General features: G+C 34.6%; 3 protein-coding genes across 3 annotated transcripts; 2 read left to right on the top strand and 1 right to left on the bottom strand.

Moving 5' to 3' along the window:
• The first annotated feature begins 468 nt into the window (after window positions 1-468).
• On the top strand, window positions 469-3,110 carry LOC148620683 (uncharacterized). Its single transcript, XM_088574382.1, has 3 exons — window positions 469-541; window positions 1,547-1,582; window positions 1,722-3,110. Exons 1-3 carry the CDS (start codon window positions 469-471, stop codon window positions 2,765-2,767), a joined length of 1,155 nt encoding a protein of 384 aa, XP_088430508.1. The 3' UTR covers window positions 2,768-3,110.
• Window positions 3,111-4,136: 1,026 nt separating this feature from the next.
• LOC148620682 (ubiquitin domain-containing protein 2-like) lies at window positions 4,137-13,756 on the top strand. Its single transcript, XM_088574380.1, has 3 exons — window positions 4,137-4,456; window positions 5,803-6,039; window positions 6,608-13,756. The coding sequence occupies exons 1-3, from the start codon at window positions 4,411-4,413 to the stop codon at window positions 6,988-6,990; spliced, it is 666 nt and encodes a 221-aa protein (XP_088430506.1). The 5' UTR covers window positions 4,137-4,410; the 3' UTR covers window positions 6,991-13,756.
• Window positions 12,905-18,560, bottom strand: LOC148620681 (uncharacterized). The gene is made up of 3 exons (XM_088574381.1): window positions 16,447-18,560; window positions 15,702-15,847; window positions 12,905-14,484 (listed from the first exon to the last, which is right to left on the bottom strand). The coding sequence occupies exons 1-3, from the start codon at window positions 16,662-16,664 to the stop codon at window positions 14,285-14,287; spliced, it is 564 nt and encodes a 187-aa protein (XP_088430507.1). The 5' UTR covers window positions 16,665-18,560; the 3' UTR covers window positions 12,905-14,284.
• Window positions 18,561-20,407: the final 1,847 nt, after the last annotated feature.

Raw genomic sequence — 20,407 nt, 5'->3', positions numbered from 1 at the left:
GTCGACAATAGAAGTAAAATAACGAGATAACCGTCAGATAGAAATCAAATTTACGAGACGAGAAAACCGTCGGGTAGAAATTAAATTACGAGACAGTCGTCAGATGTAACAAGACTATCTTACATTGCGATAGAATTTCAATATACAAGCCAGGAGTAAAATATAAATCCTTGATACATGGAAATAATTCCATGGAGCACGTTGTTAATCGCTATTTACAGGATAAATCATATATGACTTTTAAATATCTTCCAATGGACATTGCTTATCCAGCAGATGATATTGCATGGGTTGAAATCTGACAAGGTGTAGTGGCATTAGGCCATGATTATGGCCCAAAAATTTCAATTCTGTTGTAATAACATGAAAATTGTTCAAAACATAGTAATACTGTATTTCGAGCCAATAAACACTCTTAATGTCCTCCCTTCTTTGAAGTAACAAGTATTAACTGTATCTTTTTGTAGGATGAAGTACTTCGTTGCTATTGCTGTTCTACTGGTGTGTGCGTCAGCGGTAGATCCTAACCATGACCCTCTGCGTAAGTATAGGGTATGTAAGTCTCGTCACGTGACTCTGTGGTTTCGTAAGAATGGGTCCTAGTCTACCATTCAAATGTATGGAGATTCGTCATTAACATAGCATTGAGGTCAATATTAAAAGCGAAATATCATTTTTGGGTAAAAATACTGATTAAAAATGACAATTATCATGGTTCTAAGAGATAAAAATGTTTAGAATAGCATAAAATAGAAGATTTTGCACTGTGGAGCAGCGTTTGAATTTCCCGGAAGTACACACTAAAATGCATATCGGTCTTCGGATTTCAATACGTTCTACACCGGAAATTCCGGAAGGGAAACTGAAACTAGAACGAGACTTACAAACCCTATTATAATGGATGAAAAATACAATGAAACCTGTCTAAACTGAACCATTTTTGGACTTTAATGTCATCGCTTTACCAAGGTTTAAAATACATTTTAATTCTATAATGGACTTTAAAAAATGTCCGTTTTAGACAAGGCTTTTGGAATATTTAGGGTCCGGTTTAGACAGGTTTTTTTAAAAAAAAATCTAATTAAAATCAGACCTATGGAACAATTGATCTGTCTGATTTTAAATTAGATTGTGTTTTGGAATATTCAGGGTCCTGTTTAGATAGGTTTTACTGAATACCTAAAATGAATACCATTGTCTAATAAACAAAAACAAAATGTGACAAAAATGTATGCAGGGTTTGGGACCAGATGGCCTAATCCAGGATTGAAAGACAGTGGCTAGGGAAGGTATTACAAAATCATGTATACACAAAAGGATTACATGTGAGCTATAGAAAAATCATGATTATATATAAAATATGCGCATTTTGATGGCATAATATTGTCTTTCCATCGTCAGCAGGTAGTGCCTTGTATATCATTTTTTTCTGAAGAAGTGTTACATGTGGCTGAAAGAGTTTGTGTTACTGCTCTATTTTGTTAGGGATTTGTCGTCATAAGTTATAAAAGCTCGAGGTGATAAAAAAATACCCATTCTATTTCAGATAGAAAAAGAAGATCCGGAAAAGTCCCTGGATGTTGTAAGTAGTTGCAATAAAAAGATGAATTATCCATTTTCTTTGTATTTTTACCATCGTTTCCTCTTAATGAACATTTGACAATGATACTTTTAATTAGTTTAAGTTATATGTTGTTGCACGTTTCAATTGTGTTTTTTAGGTGGCGGATCAGGTGGGTCACTCGGCGGGTCAATAGGCGCAAGTATATCTGGTAGAACCAGTGGATCGGTGGGTGGATCAATTGGAGGTGGATTATCAGGCAGAGCCGGTGGATCACTTGGCGGTTCAATTAGAGGTGGGTTATCGGGAAGCACCAGTGGGTCACTAGGTGGGGCGATCGGTGGGGGAATATCTGGTGGCACCGGAGGATCATTAGGTGGGTCAATTGGAGGTGAATTATCTGGCGGCACCAGTGGATCTCTTGGTGGATCTATCAGAGGTGGAATATCAGGCGGCGCCGGTGGATCGATTGGTGGATCAATAGGAGGTGGGGTATCTGGTGGGACTGGTGGCACTGTTGGAGGTTCTATCGGTGGAACCATTGGTGGCGGAGTTGGTCGTAAAATCAGTGGATCAACTGGAGGACGTCTTTCTGGTAGAACTACCGGAAGAATAAGTGGTGGAGTCGGTGGTAGCGTTAAAGGCGGTATTAGTGGAGGACTTGGTGGAGGTGTCCGAGGTGGAATATCGGGAGATGGATCCAGTGGATCAGGGTTGAAAATAGCCGTCACAAGAAGTGGTGACGGGGGTGTTGGTCTTGGCCTTGGAGCTGATGTATCGGGAGGTGGTGCCAGTGGAAAGGGTATCAAAGTTAAAGCTGGCGTCACAAGTGCCAGTGGAAATAGCGTTGATGGAAGTGTAAGCGTTGCCAGCAAATCAGGCGGGAACATTGGAGGTAGTGTCAGTGGTAGTGCCGGTAGGACAGGTGGCAGTATCGGAGGTAGTATTGGTGGCAGTATTGATGGCAGAACAGGAGGCAGTATTGAAGGAAGTATTAGTGGCAGCTTCGGGAGGAAGTCAGGAAGCATCGGTGGTGGTCTCACAAGTGGAACCAGTGGAGGAGTAAGAGGTGGAGTAAGTGGTGGCGTCAGTGGTGGTGTTGGTGGAGGTGTCAGTGGTGGCGTCAGTGGCGGCGTGAGAAGTGTATTGTCAGGAAGTTCACATGGAAAAATAGGAGGGAAAATTAGAAAAGGATATGACCTTTAAAAGTTTTGTTATAGCATGTCAGATTTGACGGTGAAATAATATGTGAGCAACGTATATAGGTATTTTCTATTAACATCTTGGCGAAATATTGCCTTTCAAAAAGTGTATATTTAATCTAAAGCCAATATACATGTATTCGCTGTAAACTAGTTATACTTCGTTTGTAAGGCAATTCATTATTTATATTATGCATTAATTTCAACCATGGAAACAACACATAGTATCAAAATCCTGTTGATTTTTCGTCATTTGATGCAGTAATGTGCAATAAAGTGACTTTTTCAAGTATGGCTTGTTTGTTTATGTTGATAAAACAACGAGAGAAAAAAAAACAAAAAAAAAAACAAAACAAAACAAAAAAAAACAAAAAAACAAAAAACAAAAAAAAAGCAACCCCAAAATAGTCAATTCAAATCATATAGATCGATCCACCACAAGACCTAAACAGTATAAGATCTAGAGGCTTTGAATTTGATATTAGTCACAACTAACAAAAGTACATGACGCACACACAGTGACCGATACGAACCCATAACATGTATAGCACACGCAGTCGGAACTATGCAAGCTTTCTCGTTGTACAAAAAAAGAGTTGAAATAGAAATGGGCGAGTAGTTCAAAATCCAAGGGCAGATCCAGAAATTTCGAAAAGAAATGGGTTTCAGACTATTGTATGCTCCTTTTTGTTCAAGTTTTGTACAAAATCTCAATAACAAATTGTTTTCAACAAAAAGGGTCCAATCTCCGGATTCACCACTACAATTCACGCGCGGCCTATTGTAAGTTACCATCGATGTTATGCTCTTAAACCAAACCACACATACATAAACTGATAACAAACAAATGCATTTTGTATTAAAACAGAACCATGCAAGAATCGGGCAGGTCATTTAGAAATAGCATTTACATTATAAACATTTTGATTACTTTTTTTATTACTGAAATGCATCCAGGGTGGCGGAGAAAGATTGAATCATTTGAAATTTGGATAAAAAAACACTTCGACATTTTTTTTGCCATTGCATTCCCTGTATTAGCAATCAAAATAATTTCTCTTCAGTGCGATAGTGACCTCAGCACTATTATTTGTGTCAAGAATATTTAACTCTGCTTAATGCATTCGACATTTAATCCAGTACGCCTAATAGACGAGGATCCAAATATATACCGCATTATTAATTTATCAAAACAAAGTGAAAGTTAAAATCTGCATGAAATCAACTATTTTGCGTTAGAGGACGCAATATATATTTATTTTATATAATCAGTTAAATATTTTCTTGCATTTTAAAAAATCGACAATGTATCGATAACGAATCTTGTTACCGGGTTTTATAATTTGCCGGAAAAGAACTGTGCATGCCCGCACTTGGCTTTATTATTATGAACGCCGCTAATCTTCCTTCTGTCAAAACTTTCATCGATTTGTACTTTTGACAAAGAAAACTCTTATTTCTAGCAGCAACCGAGAAACACATAATTTCACTTTTATATAAAAGTTGTTATGGGTGATTTTGATCCTTCGGTGACACGTTGACTTGAACCAATCAGAGCGCAGGATTCATTCACACTTGAGAGAAAACAACAACATACATCCTTGTTTACTTTGACAGCGATCGGTCCTAGTACCCGCCCGAGGGGCTATGGGAGGGTGTCTAGGGTCAAGACGACATGGTGATAATTCATCAGGTAAGAATGGTTATACTTAAATAAGTGTCATTTAATTGGAATTATTTTAAAAGATACATTGTAATGTCAGCTGATACTGAGTTGTGCATATTTTACTTCAAACCAAATGATATCATGTGATTGTTTTTGTCATTATAAGTAATCCACAAGTTATATTTGATAAAAGTGCTAGTAAGAACCATACTGATACTGTACTTTTGTGTGTTTGTCCTGATATGTCTACATGAACAAATGTATGAGCTACATATTTTGTACAGCTATACAGTGTACATGTACTTCAAGGTTGGGTGGGATAACAACATAAAGTATAATAAAAAGCCACTTCTCGATTTACAGTACCTATTAAACATATATTCACCACTCTTAGAAACCACAGTTCATACATGTACATGTATGATGCCTTGCCTAATATCCAGTTGACCAGGAATGACCACTGAATGCATGTATTTGACTACCTTGGTGTACTTATATTGTAAAATGGTCTTTTGTGCTGTAATTGATAAGCCTACATGTTATCTCTTTACGGACCTACATGTTTGTAAGATTATCTTACATGGGACAGCAGGGGTTCAAATTTGCTTTTAATAGGGTGGAAGGTCCAAGACCTTTGTAAATTCTTAAGTCCACCTGATGAAAATCAAGGATCCTTTACAGGCTTAATAGAGTTTTAATATACTGTATTGAAGGTCCAGAACCTATGTTAATGAAATTTAGAAACCAAGGGTCCTGGACCTCGGACCTACACTAATTTGAACCCCTTGACAGTGGTACATGTTGATGATCAACAATGATTTTTGTTATGAAAGACAGTTCTCTATATTGTACATATAATTGATTAAGTTGTATGTAGAATACATGTACAAGAGTACATCATGTTCACAGAGGAGTTACTATTAAAAATATCAAAATAAAAAAAATCCTTACATCATACCTACACATGTACATGTACATTTGTACTTTTATCAGGATGTCACCAGGATCATACATTTTTATTTGGCCCAATCTTTTGTTCACATACTACATGTAGCTGCTTAAGATTATTATATTTACAGTACAGCTGACTTGAACTGAGCTTTTTATTGTATTTTCTCTATCCACAAAGTACATGTAAATACAAATTTACATGTTAATACATGTACATGTACATGGAAAAGAAGTATTTTCTACGAGAATTCCCAACAAGAGAAAGTTGCAATCTTACATGTAGCTCTAATACATTGTACAAAAAATGTATTTACTTTAGTATATACTATTCTTGCTTTAGAATTAAAAGTTGCATTAAAAAAATTACTATTTCCTGATGTAATTTTAATGCGTGTATTATGTACTTTGTTCTAAAATTTTAGTTTCCATTGGGAGAAATCAGCCATTGAAGCCAGAAAAGCCAAAATGGAAGAGCGACATTCCTTTAACAGAGTCTCAGCTTAGGAGTAAAAGAGAAGAGTTTTGGGATACAGCTCCAGCATTTGAAGGGAGAAAAGAAATATGGGATGCTTTGAAGGCAGCAGCCTATGCATTGGAAACAGGGGATCATGGTTTAGCTCAGGCAATAATTGATGGTGCTAATATATCACTACCACATGGTAAGTTTACTTCTGTAACGAGTTATAAAAGATGGATGGTGTAAAACATACTGGGACCAGACATGTACCTGTATCAGCACTACACACTGTGATATGGTATATTTACACATTTTGAATTATTTTTAAGCATTATTTATTTATTATTGGGTTAATGTTTATGAGTATGATTTACAAATACATACTGTAGGAGATGCCCTGTACATTGATTGTGTAGAATGAACTTTTGATAAGGAAAGAAATATTCAACTTTTGCCACCTTAATGCAGTTGTACACAGTTATTATAATTGTATTAATTTACAGTGATTTGCATAGCAATTACATGTACTGCAAACTTAATAATTGTCTCAACTGCATCTTTTCATCCCGGTTTCAGAAAAAAAGTCTAAACTACATGTACCATGTACATATACATGTGTAGCTGTGCCATTGCACATGAATGGTTTACTGGGTTTTATAATTTCAAACTTTTTTGTGCATCATGTAATTCAGTAAATATTTGAAAACAAATACTATTGTTTGAACTAATGCTGTTGTATAAGAGTAAAAATATGTAATTTTGGTTCATAGGAACACTTATGGACAGCTATGATGAATTGGGAAATAGATATCAACTACCAGTCTACACCTTAAGTGCTCCAACAAACTTGATAGAAGATGCTAGTGAAAGTGATGCAGGACTTGACTCAGAAAATGCTTCACCAGGGTTGGAAATCCCAATAAAATTTCGTTTATCCAATATGAACAAAGATATCAAAATGTATGTAAGGACTTCCGATACTGTGATGAAATTGAAAATGAGGCTTTGTGAAGAGGAGGGTGTAGAGCCGTCACGGCAAAGGTGGTTTTATTCTGGACGTTTGCTGTCTGACAAGTTACGGATTGAAGATGCAAAGATTCCTAAGAATTATGTCATACAGGTTATTGTTGCCCCTGAAACAAAAGAGAGTTAATGAATATATTTTGTAATTTTTAATTTTTGTCTTTGTGTTGTTCCATATGATATTATACAAAAAAAAACTTTATTGAGGGTCTCAAAGGGGAGTCACATATTACTTGAATTAGAAATGATAGATCCATTTTGTTTGTGATTTAAATCTGTAAAAGAGAATAAGATCTCAATGTGAATTGTGGTTCTAAGCTATTTTATATGTGAATGAATGAACGGTAGTTAGCAAAGTGAATGAAACCTGATAAGTAATGTATGTGATTCATAAATATTTCATGGGGTTCTCCCTTCTTGAGCCTTGTTGTAATGTGCGTTGTAAAGTAATCATGTTTACAGAAAATCCTTTCATGGAATGAAGAATAATTAATTAGACAGGTGTTTGGGTTACCCAGGTTAGATTATATTAACACTGCAGATTGATTCAGACATGGTCTCTTTTTTTATTTTTTTCTTACTGTTTTTTTTGGATACTGTAAACATATTTTCTCGGTTGCTAATTTTCTTGTATTATATCAAGTCAATATATTTGCGGGTATCAATTTTTGAGGTTTCAAAGAATGATAAGCGTTCCATAGTGTTGAAACTCAATTTAGTAGGTACTATTTTTCAAAAATAGCGAAATTAGTACACCACGAAAATTAAACTTTTACAATACATTGTATAGGGGTTGAGAGATTGTATTGTAATTGAGTGGTTGTTATTTTCTACACAAGGTTGACTTGTTGAATGTTTGTTCCAAGTTTGTTTCTTGGTTAGGAGGTATTTGTATCTTATATCGTGAAATATTGTTTGGGATTTTCTATACTTGTATTTTTACCTGTGTTAATAAGGTAATTTCAATTAGAACTATCACAATGACTTTTATAGCAAATGATATAGTTAATTTCAGGGAAGATAGTTGGTTTTACCTTGATTAAACGATAATGAACCCTTAAGTAGTTAAGTGTCAGTCCTTGTAAGAATCAGGCAGTAGTTGAAACATGAAAAAACCCCACCAATTTGAAAGTGTAATTTGACTATTTGCACCATCAGATTCAAGAAAAGAAGACAATATTTACCATATCATGCTGGCCCATTGAGTTACAATTTCACTGAAATGCACTGAAAATGAACATTTCAAGGGCAGATAACTCCATCAAAAACCTCATTTTTCTAAGATTCTATTGAAAAATTCCTGAGCATGGCCACTGATGCAGAGATCAAATAATGGTCTTCTTAATTGGAGAAAGCATCCATGATTGAAATTATATTGTCAGATCTGTGGGTTTTTGACATGCATGTTTCTGATTTTTCCTATATTGCCTGATTCTTACAAATACTAAGACTTAATTGAACAATTGATGAATTGGAAGACATCTCATTAATTAATGGCTATTAAATGAAGGGAAAACCAGGTCTATCCTCTGAAATTTACTATCTTGCTCGCTATAAAACCTATACATCAACTGTTACGATGTGCTACACTGACCTTTACTCTATTTTTTGTTTTAATGCCAGATTTAGTTAACTACAACAAACTAGTGAAAAAATGTTTACATTATTTTCAATTGGTCAAATCAGTATAGAAGTCTGAAAGACTTAATGATAGGAAAGATATACAAGTAGGTCAAAAACTTGAATGAATTTATACTGTTGGTCACACGTGTAAATGAAATACATACTTATGTCTGATCAATACTCAACTTTAAATTTAGTATGAAGCTCCAGCTTGATAGGTTTAACAAGGTGTTCAACTTTTCTCTCTGCCACACATCAAATTCTTGTCTAGAGGGAGACATATTCACCTCATTTACATTAAAGGGGAAGCTTTTATCGTCTGAACAAATTTCTTCTTGTTTCTATAAATACGAAGTGCAATGATTTTTTTTATAATAAACATTGGATCATTTTTGCACTTGTTATTGTCACAAATCTCTCATGTTTTCCATCTTTTACAGCACAAACAGTTGTGATGTTCAGGGGATAGATTTCATCTTTCCATGTTGAAATTAAAAGTCTCCTTGACAACTTAAAAGAGATTATTGTTTTCTATCAGACAAATATTCAAATACATGTACACATGATTTAACATGTATGATATTGAAGTAAGTGAAATAGTTAACTTCAGGGGATAAAGATGGTCTTCTTAAGATTGAATGACCATGACCTTATGAAGTGTCTCAGGTCCTTAACTGAAAAATTGACAAGTAGATTTAAGTTTTCTATCATTTCACACACATTTTAATCTATGTATGATAGAAGGTTTAAATCTCTTTGTCAATTTACAGTTAATATCCAAGGCAGTTCATCAGGTAAGAATCATTCTATCAAGGGAAAGCCACCTCTATTCCCCGAAGTTAGCTATTTCACTTGCTGTAATTGAACAGATGAATTGCCCAATAGAAAATTTAAATATCCTTCTCAATTGCTTAGTCAGCTCATTAAGAAAGTTCATCAGGTGATTGTTATTTAATCAGTGGAAAACAAAATGTATCCTCTGAACATCATCATTGTCTGCTATAATGTATTATGGTCATGACTTTTTCTATTTTTTTAAAAACAATTTATAGTACTTTCATAGAAGGTGTTTAGGGATCTACTGATCAGAGAGTAGATCATGCTGTTTACAAGACAGAAGCAGTTATCACCAATCTGCTTACCAAAATTTTATTCTGCAATGAAAAGTTGTGTATGATATAGCTCATTTTTGAGAGCAAAATATCAGCAATCTGTTAAAATTTTTTTTTTTAACTTTTGGGCGTGAACTTATTTTACAGGAACAGACGAAAAAATGGTTGGCAAGAATTACTTGCTGGCGAGAACTACTCCTTCATCAGTATACTTTAGATGAAAAAAAAATAAACATTCCATGAAAGTACCATAGTTAAAACATTTACAATTTACACTGTGTTCATGTAATGGGAACATATGAAAATAGATCTCTTCCATGATATTATAGTTAAAAGAAATGATATGATACATACTGATGATAAAATTTTATTACATAGCAGTGTGAGTTACCAAATTTTCCCTGTAAAATAATTTTTGATGACTCACATTTGAAAATATATTTTGTAATTTCACTCTTAGACTTTCTCTCATCAAAATGTCACAACACGAATATCAATCCGCCGATTGCAAAATTTAAAATTTCTGCTGCAAATACTGGAAAAATATGGAGAAAATCTGTTATAAGATAATTAATTGTTTATTCTGAATAACCAAAATAAAATCAAAGTTCAGTGCCAAGAACTTCTGAAGACTTGTGCCAGGTTCTACACTTATTAAATCTGGGTATTCTTATGATCATATTTTGGTTATTCACTTTTTCCAGTTAATTATCCCATTAAGAATAGTATTTAAGTACTGGCTCCCCTAAGTATCATGCTGTAAGGGATAGGTCCATATTCTTATCAACTGTCTTAAAAGTTTGCATGCACTATGTCCCATTAGTGAATTGAGAACCACAGAAAGTAATAAAGGAGTTCTGAAAAGCCTTATGTACAATGTTTTTAAGAATGTGCCATTAAAATTTGGGTTCAGTGGATACATGTACTTAAAAAAGTGGTGGAAAATATTTTAAAAATTTAATTAAACTAAACTGGACTTATTTCTTTGTTTTAGCAGCATAAAGGACAGTTCTTACCGTTTCTTTTGTCATAAATGTGCATCTGAAATATGTTGTTTATAAGATAGACCATATTTTTTTCCCTTTATTTGCATGATTCTTATTTGGGTCTGTACTTACTACTTTTTCCAGCAGTCTACATGGATGGTTATTACACCACTTGAAAAGTGGGTGGTATACAGTGATCATGGTGTCAGTCTGTCTGTTCTTCCGTCCTCAGTTCAAATCCACAACTCCTCTCAAAATACTGAATGGACTTTGATGAAATCTTTAATACATGTACATTCTTTATCATGTGGTGCCATTGCTGACCTCTTATGTTATTTTTCCATCTGAATGACTTTGGGTTTTCTAACTAGATTATTTGTAGGGTGGGGTGTTATGACCAAGTGAGCTTTGCTCAAAGTTTTTCTAGTTTTTACTTTCATTTATGATGAGAATGTGATTATAATAAAGTAACCCAGAGAATTTGAATGCTTTCTTTCAAATTTGAGTTGTTATGTGAACTCATATATTTTTTTTTAATTTGAAATGCATGTTTTTTTCTATTCATGAATTTATAATTATTTTATTCAGTGTATTAAGGTCCTTTCTACATGTAATATTATAGAAAATTGTATGTACTTCAGTCTAACTATGTTTAATGTGTGAAAATTCTGGTCTTTAGGCAAATCAAAACTCTCGCGTCTTTCAAAATTATGTATTTGTTGTGACGAATTAATTAATACACATTACATACATGTACACGGACATGGTATCACAGCAAAAATTGTGATTATAATATTAATTTATAGTCATTGGGATTAAAATTCTGAGAATGGGCCTTTTTAAATGATTGTCAGAATTTCAATGGGCCATTCTTTTACATTCTGTGTAAAAATTTCTGATTTCGATGGGACTTTTTCAGCAGGAATATGATAAAAAGTACATGGCCCTGTCTAATCCCAATCACTGAATTAGTATGATTATCATAAGTGTCATTTTTTGCTGTGTAGATGAGACAGGATACATTTAACTCTATGTAATCAGTTTATCTGAAGTTTATTATTCATATAAAAAGCAAAACTATAAAAATTCTAATAACTTATGTTTAATCAGGTAGTTTTATGAAAAGATAGTCCTACAAGTCAAATTAACATCATATCATGCTCCATTCAGTGAGGTACAATGTATCACATGGAATTTCTCATACAGTGCAACCTGTCTAAACTGAACCCCTTTAGAGTTTAAAATTGGTTTGGTTTAGACAAGTATTGAGTTTACCAATGTTAAAATACATTTGAATTGATAAAAAGAGACTTTTAAGAGCATCTGGTTAAGCAAGTTTTTGGAATTATTCAGTTTGGTTTTAACAGGTTTTCATATTATACATAGTTTGGTTTAAACATGTTTTCATATTATGCATAGATTGGTTTAGACAAGTTTCACTGTATTTGATTCACTCTGAAGTCGTGAAAACTTGATCTGACAAAATATTTGTAACCAACAACAAACAGCCCCTATATTTAGAAGATTTTGAAGACGGAATATAAAGGATTTTCACAAAACTCTCCTCATTTATGATTTAAAATCACCAATTTAATCAGATGGATGTAACTAACAAATAAATGCATAATTTTAAATGTTAATTTTTATCATCAAACGTGCAATATTTGATTTGCTTAAGTACCAGTCCACATAAAAGTCAGACACTGCCAATGATAAAGTAATTTATGGTGTAGAAAAACCAACCAAACAAATGATGCTTTTCAGTTTACATATGCTATATTTTCAAATAACAATTATTATTTCTGTATTCAGATCTGTTTTTTTGAGAAAATCATGCATTTATCTCCCACCAAATTCAACCAATTCAAACAAAATCAAGAATGACAACTCTTGCAAAGTGCCAGTTTCATTTACAATGTAATTTTTATCTCAAAAGTGCAACATCCAATTGAAAAGCTAAGATGTGTTATGTTGTCAATAACTGATTCTGAACAAGAAATAAAAGTGAATTTGGTGGGTTACTGACATGCATGAATCACATCCTGTCTGATTTTTATATAAAGACTGCTACTTAAGTACAAAAGTCATTCATTTTATTTGTACTAACCCCTTGTTTAAATTTTGTCATATTATTGTACTTTAATAATGTTTTTACATTTTGAATTATAAAATTATCAGTTCTAACAAATGTTACTATAGGATAAATGTTAATACTAAAATTAATTGTTTCAAGTCATGTGGTATCAGTGGCGCATCCAGTTTTAGGTAAGGGGGCCCCAAAAAAATTTCTTGACAGGATCACGGATGAGGAGTACGAAGTGAGTGTTTCATGATTTAACACACACAATTTTTCAACAATTTTTTTTCTAAGGGGAGCCTGGGCCCCCTGATCCACCACTGGGCATACATTGACAGTCTCTAATGAGATTATTTTGAATCTTTAGTTAGTTGAAATTTGGGTACATGTCAGTAATGTATATGCAATGTTTTGAAAAAAAGGGGAAAATGGTAAAATAGAAGAAACAAAAGAGTTACACGAATGAAGTACCTGTTGTTTAAATCCTTCCTAAGATAAATTGTGATAATTTTAAGTGTTAAAAATTAAGACACATGTATCTATATTCATACATATATAGATCAAATGATCAGATTTCAAATAAGGAAGTGATAGTTTTATTAGCAGAATTCATAATTATTTAGTCATACATAGATGTAAAACGGTCATGTACTTAATTCAAGAATGTTCTGGGAGTTAAAAATGAATACATAGGTACCAGTTTAGTTGTGCATGCAGTCATGCTAAGAAAACTTTGAGTACTGTCTTAAAGAATCTTTCAACAGATGGCACCAATAGAAAAACTTTATGAGATAAAAATAAGATGAAAGAATTGGATTGCCATGTATTTGATATAACTGACATTTGATACAATGTTAAAACATCTTGGCATGATTAGTAGAAATACTGGTACTTGAAGTAACACAGCCAACCAATGAGAATGCATTTTACAGTGACACAACCAACCAATGGGAATGAATTTCATAGTCATGATTTGGTTGTTTAAATAATACCATATTTGATATCTGTTAAAGTCATGTTGATATATTCACCTTGTAATTTCACCATCTGTTTTACATTGTATGATAAAGAAAATTTGAGTAAAATACTTCACATGTGTTTAATGTTTCTTATGTTCTTTCTGTGATTATATCCCTCATTCACATTTGAAAGCAGCAGGTACATTCACATTTAGTTATTATGTCAGTGGCGGAACCAGGGATTCCAAGGGTTGGAACCCCCTTTTGTCGGAAAGTTTTATTAATTTCGTGAAGACATTGGCAAAATGGGGAAATGACAGCCAGAGTTTTTAGTGGACCCCTTTGCAAAATTTCTGGATCTGTCCCTTGGTGTTCGTCCGTTCGTCTGTTGTATAATATCAATTTACTGCTTGCTCACTAAAAATCTAATCTTGACCATGAAAACTAGCAATACCCCACTCCATGACTCTACTATATATTCCGATACTAGAAATAGAATCGAAGCAACCATAAAAATTCAGAAGGAGAGTCTGACATTAAAAACAGTTCCATGTTTATTGATTAGTCTAGTATATTCATAAAGCTTACATCGAAAAGCAACATGAAAACCAAAACCTTTATTATAATAACTATTATCAAACACGGATATCAAATTTGAGTATTTTCTTTAAGCATAAGGGGGAGGGTCTGCAGCATGTGATGTTGTTATCATTCCACCATTTTTGTTTTCCGCTTTACCTCCTTGTCCATATCCGTAACCTCCGTTAGGCGGGTAGGCAGGGTTGCTTTGACCTGTAGCTCCTCCGGCAGGTCCAAACGGCGAATAGTCAGGTGGTGGGTGAGAATATGGATTTTGAGCTGCATGTACTACAAATAAGAAGACATCAACATATATTTCTTCTTTTTATGAAACAGATATATTGTACGTGCAATTATAATTCTGAAAACTTTTGAAACGAAAACAAGCCGTTTTTCGTCTATCATTTCTTCGTTAAAGAGGAACCAAGATTTGAGCGGAAATCGAAAGAATATAATCTAAGGATAAAAACTAGACAGGAAAAAAGGACACAAACACAAAAGAACATGAAATAACCAAAATAACACATACAAAGAAACAAAAGTAAATGAGCAACTCGTAATCCCCTAAAATTAGAAACAGGGACCGGGTGCACCGGTAGGGTAGGCGTCCTCTGCTTTTCTAGAAACCCCCACTGAGTTGAGCTCATAAAATATCTAGTTTAATCATTGTGGGATTCATATAAAGATTGTTGGTCATATCTGAAACGGATATACTCCTGACCATATCGATCACCTAGGTCAATGTGTGCTTGTCAAACACCGTTAGTGATGTTTAGATCACTTCGTATCACTCATTTTCTACCACTACTAATGGTGGCAACATTTCCTTTTTGATCACTCACCGATGTTAACGGGTGATTGCCCGTTTTCTAACTTACTGATGGTAGCAGTGTTTGCCCCCGTTGTCTCTCTCATCTGTGTTAGCAGTGTTTGCCCGCGTTGTCTCACTCACTGATAGTAGCAGTGTTTGCCCGCGTTGTCTCACTTACCGATGGTAGCAGTGTTTGCCCGCGTTGTCTCTCTTATCGGTGGTAGCAGTGTTAGCCTGTGTTGTCTTACTGAAGGTAGTATTGTTTGTCCATTGTCTCACTTACCGATGGTAGCAGTATTAGCCTGCTTTGTCTCACTTACCGATGGTAGGAGTGTTTGTCTTCTGCATGCGTATCTCTTTCCGATGGCATCGATGTTTGCCTTTTATCACTTACCGGTTGTGACTATGTTTGTTGTATTCTACTAATCAACATCAGCCATGCTTAGTTGTTTTCTATTACTTACAGATCGGAACAGTTATATTGCTTGTTGTCACTTATCGCTTTCAGGTAGAATCAATGTTTGCTTTTTGTTTTCAGGCGCGAATTCAGAGATTTCAGGAAGAGGGGTCCAGAAAAAAGGGTTAAAAAATTATTTGCCAATTTTTGTCCAAATTATGCACAAAGTTTTCCGACAAAAAGGGAAGATCAACTCCAGAACACCTCCCCTGGTTCCGCCAGTGGTCTCCCACTTACCAATGGTGACTATGTTTGCTTGTTGTCTCTGTTTCCGGAGTCTCTCCTGCTGTTGTTTATGTGTTAACACACAACACGTAATTATTCCTATTATTATGGCAAGGACTATCAGACCTCCAACGACAGATCCTGCTATGGTACCAACGCTAAAACGATAAAATTAAATACCTAGACTTTAAGAGAATATATCAAATCGTAGATCGTTTATTTTCAATAGAGAACAATCGATTGATTCATTGCCTAATAATCTAGCTTTTTTTATTTCACTGCATGAACAAATGTAGTTAAAGAAATTCTCGGTTAATTTCTCTGTTTTTTTTGGTTTAGTTTTTCGGCACTTGGACTTGACGTTTCAAAACCCCGTGCTACAGTAGTAAAATGTAGTACCCAAAGTAATCGAACTTTCTTGCTGCAGCACCATACTGTTATAACACCCACAACACTCAGTGCTAGTACATTTGTAAAATGTCGTATCCAAAGTGACCCAACTTTCTTGCTGCAGCACCTTACTGTAGCAATACCCACAACACTCAGTTCAAGTACAATTGTAAGATGTACCCAAAGTGACCAAACTTACTTGCTAAAGCTTTATACTGTAGCAAAACCCACAACACTCAGTGTTACAGTTGTGATGTGTCGTACCCAAAGTGATCAAATTTACTTGCTGCAGCACCTTACTGTAGCAACACCTACAACACTCAGTGTTACAGTTGTAATATGTCGTACCCAAAGTGACCACACTTACTTGCTGCAGCACTCTCTACTGTAATAGTAACCACAACACCCCGTGCTACAGTAGTAAAATGTCGAAGTCCCGAGGGCGTTACTGAAGTAGTAACATGTGTCTCCTCCCAAACAACCTGAAGAATTGAATAAAAAAAAAAACAATATAATAAAGCTATAATTATGTTTTATATTCAAGAATAAATAGATTTGTATATAATAGGATAATGTAACAAACATTTTTCACTCTTTCTGATATACTATGAAATCAATATATTCATTGATCAAGTATGAATAATTGATGCTAGATTCACGTCAAGACATTGAAATACCCCATTGGTGGTTTGAGGTACGGCGTGGGGAACACATTAGCAATTAGGTTTATGGTTTTCATTAAATGGTAATTTTCAAAGTGTCTACTTTACGGGGAAAATATGTAGCATATAAACTAGAAGCAGCAAAATGAAAAACAAACAAACAAAACAAAACAAAAAACAAAAAAACAAACAAAAATCCAGAAAAAAATAGAAACCAAGTGAAACACAAGGAAAATTTAAAGTTAAACTGACAACATATACTTGAGTGCTTCGGTGGGGTAATCGTTCTCTGAAATGACTATCAATTAGACTTAATCAAATAGTATGGTACACATATTTATAAAAATATAACAGCCAGGTTGCAATACTATCCCGTAAACCATGCGGGATCTCGCGATGTCTGTTGAGCTGCCCATGTCATGTTCAATGTAACATGGAAGATACTATGGCTAATGGAAAAAAAAATCAACGAGTGAAGGTTGACGTTTCAGGTCCGTCTTTTACCCATTAACGTGCCTCTTTGACGATATAACACGCCTGTTCTAATTTCTTACTCACCAGTTATGAAATAGAATACAAACAAACTAATAAATATGAGTTTTGATGTCATCTTTATTCCATAAGAAATATATCAAACTATGTACATGTTGTATTTGAATTACAAAATGGTTAAGCAGATTTTACTTTAACATGTTATGATATTATAAGGAATTTATTCGCTATAAGTGACATGGTTTTAATCGCGATTATTAGGTTAATCTGTTAAAATCCGAAGTATTAAATATGTATTTTGGACTATGAGTATAGATATTTAAAGCCCCTGCATATTAAACTCAATCGTGTTGATAAATTCATATACAAAATTCAATATCGTGCGAATGAATCGAGGGTTCTCTACGAAAACGTAAAATTCAGGAAACCATAGTAGATTACGACCACATATAATTGCTATTAATCCATACTCGTAAATAAAGGCTTTTTCATTGTCTACTACCATACTATAAGACTCAATTCATTCATTTATATGGTTAATTACTAAGAGCAAACACCGTATTTGTCCGTCTTACATTCATTGCTTTAATTCTTGAGCAAAGTCATTTGCTCTCATTTTCCTCTGAACGTTGCCCATCCCCACAACTTTCTGTCAACGATTGTAAATTATTCAATACTTAACGTAAAAACTACTGGGGCAAGGGTGTGCTGCCCACAGATTCAAGCCCTTGTGGCCAGTTTGACCGACATCTATATGATCAGTAACCTCCCATGACAATCTCCTGCACAGAGGGGCATATTCGCTAATATATCAAAGCTCTGCCACACTCCGTGCTAAATCCGCCCCTTTAGGTTACAGACCACCAATTCAACCAATGAACATTTGGAACGTACGCAAAAATAGTCCTACGCAGAAATTACCCCTGTTCCTCATAGTGCTGTGAAAGAAGTTCTCATCTTATTTAAAAAATTTAAACAGTTTCTGAAAGGAAAAACATTTCTGTACATTTTATAGGTGCATTTTGCTTTTTGTGATGTGAAGCCTAATCTCCATAATGATTTTTAAATATACCCCTGTCTTGTGAAAACACTGGGATTTCCCATGCTATTTATAGACCCTTCACTTCCGGTGACCAGTACTGCACTGCAAGTCTGCTAACCCCACATGCCATTCTGAGGATTGTGAGCTGACATATGTAGAATCATGCTGATATATAGTCCTCTGCAGGTTAAAGTTAAGGTAAAGTCCAGAGAAGCCATTGAATATTGTGAAATTAGCATAGAAGCCTATGGAAAGTGGAATTAGTGGTTTTTAGCCTTTATTCAAACTAGTACAGTACATCAAAATCAGCTTCGCTGATCTGAAATTATCTATCAGATACTGTCTATAGTTTAAACTATAATAGAAAAAAGTCATTGATCATTGATTAAGAAATACACAATGTAACAGTCAGTTAATCTTGTCTTTACGGTGGACGCAAGAGGTCTACGTGCTTACTAATTTTACAGTGAGTTGACCATGCTTTCTGATTTTGTTGAACTGGAATAACCCAAGGTAAATAACCAGTTTTGCTACAGGAATTCGTCTATTGAATTAGTATCAATAGAGCTTAAACTATGTAGTCATTTAAATAGACATCTTCACTCGTGCAGTTAAACTGCTTCAGGATTTTTTTTCCTTCACACGGAAAAATTACCTGTTAGAGTTTCCAGTAGGTAACCACTGGAGTTTGATGGAATTCTCTAGAAGATTTTGTTACATGTTATCATATCTTCAAATATACAGAAGAAGTTTTGAAAATGCTGGAATTTTTTATCGACAACATATTTGTCCTATTTGGTGGACGCGTTTTTTTTCAAGAAACGGTCGGCATTCCAATGGGAACAAACTGTGCTCCTCTACTTGCTGACTAATTCATTCACTCTTATAAGGCTGGCTTTATAGCTGATCTGATCCAAAGGAAGGAAAACTGTTTAGCTAGATCCTTTAATCTCAGTGTCCGCTATATAGATGACGTATTATCGTTAAACAATCCTAGTTTGGGGGATTTTAAACATCGCATCTACCCCAAAGAACCTGAGATAAAAAGATACAACAGAAACCGTGAAGTCAGCCTTATATATTGACCTACACTTTGAGATCGATGGTAAAGGAAAACTATTGACCAAATTATACGACAAACGCAATGACTTTTCATTCCATATTATGGACTTTACTCTCTTCTCTGGCAAAATCCCTTCAGCACCTGCGTATGGATTTTTCGTATCACAATTCATACATTATGTCAGAGCTTTCCGTAACCTAGCAGACTTTTTGTTTCGCGCTAGACTACTTACAATTAGGCTTCTGGAACAGGGTTATGTTGCTACAAGATTGAAGTCATCACTACAAAGTTTTATGTTCGTCTACCCTGAACTGGACTTTTTATGAGCAACTAGGCGGATGTTTCTAGGAAAGCAGAATACGCTTACCCTACCGGTGCACCTGGTCCATGGCCCCAGCTTTTATTGAAGCCCGAGTTGCTCATTTACTTTTGTTACTTTGTATGTATTATTTTGGTTATTTTAAGTTCTTTGTCGTGTGTGTCGGTTTTCCCTGTCTGGTATTTGTCCCCGTATTTTGTCCATTCTAAGTCTTGTCATGGAATATAATAAAGATTTTTCATGTGTGGTATTTTCAATTATAGACTTACAGCCCAAGAAAGATGCCGAGAAGAAATAGGGAGTATGCGCCAGGTGCAGTCAAACCTGGGAGGGAAACTTTCTATACAAGATACAGATTTTTGTAGGTTAAAATATAACCATTGCAGTGGCGAATCCAGAGGGGACACAATGTTGACACCACAACTTTTTTTTCGGAAAAATTGTCATTTTCATGTGTAAAATTGACAAAAAAATGCAAATAACGTCCTAGCACCCCCTTTTCTGAGGAACCACAGCTGGCACCCCTCCTTTTCAAAGTGTCTGGATCCGGCACTGTAATTACCATATTCGGGTTGTAGAAATATTTTCATCAAGATTTGGCTGAAGAAAGTCATTTTCTCTAATGTAAAAATTTGGGATATTAAATGAATAAAATTATTTGAATGTGATTTTTTTTTTAATTTTTGAAACTCGGAAAATATGAAATAGCGAGAAGTCACTCACTTCCCAGCGGTTATATCGTGTGAAGAT

This window comes from Perna viridis, chromosome 3 (assembly GCF_037379345.1).
Source record: "Perna viridis isolate PV_CMFRI_1.1 ecotype Kerala chromosome 3, ASM3737934v1, whole genome shotgun sequence".
NCBI classification, from domain to species: Eukaryota; Metazoa; Mollusca; class Bivalvia; order Mytilida; family Mytilidae; genus Perna; species Perna viridis.
The sequence above is the reverse complement of the archived record's forward strand: the minus strand, read 5'-3'. Positions and strand labels throughout refer to the sequence as shown.

What these genes read in the sequence shown, in the direction of transcription:
- LOC148620682 (XM_088574380.1), top strand. Translation starts at nt 4,411, where the DNA reads ATGGGAGGGTGTCTAGGGTCAAGACGACATGGTGATAATTCATCAG. An exon ending in ACATGGTGATAATTCATCAG is followed by an intron (nt 4,457 to 5,802) that starts GTAAGAATGGTT and finishes CTAAAATTTTAG; the next exon opens with TTTCCATTGGGAGAAATCAG. An exon ending in TAATATATCACTACCACATG is followed by an intron (nt 6,040 to 6,607) that starts GTAAGTTTACTT and finishes TTTGGTTCATAG; the next exon opens with GAACACTTATGGACAGCTAT.
- LOC148620681 (XM_088574381.1), bottom strand. Translation starts at nt 16,664, where the DNA reads ATGTTTGTTACATTATCCTATTATATACAAATCTATTTATTCTTGAAT. An exon ending in AGTAGAGAGTGCTGCAGCAA is followed by an intron (nt 15,848 to 16,446) that starts GTAAGTGTGGTC and finishes TTATCGTTTTAG; the next exon opens with CGTTGGTACCATAGCAGGAT. An exon ending in AGCAAACATAGTCACCATTG is followed by an intron (nt 14,485 to 15,701) that starts GTAAGTGGGAGA and finishes TCTTATTTGTAG; the next exon opens with TACATGCAGCTCAAAATCCA.
- LOC148620683 (XM_088574382.1), top strand. Translation starts at nt 469, where the DNA reads ATGAAGTACTTCGTTGCTATTGCTGTTCTACTGGTGTGTGCGTCAGCG. An exon ending in TCCTAACCATGACCCTCTGC is followed by an intron (nt 542 to 1,546) that starts GTAAGTATAGGG and finishes ATTCTATTTCAG; the next exon opens with ATAGAAAAAGAAGATCCGGA. An exon ending in CGGAAAAGTCCCTGGATGTT is followed by an intron (nt 1,583 to 1,721) that starts GTAAGTAGTTGC and finishes TGTGTTTTTTAG; the next exon opens with GTGGCGGATCAGGTGGGTCA.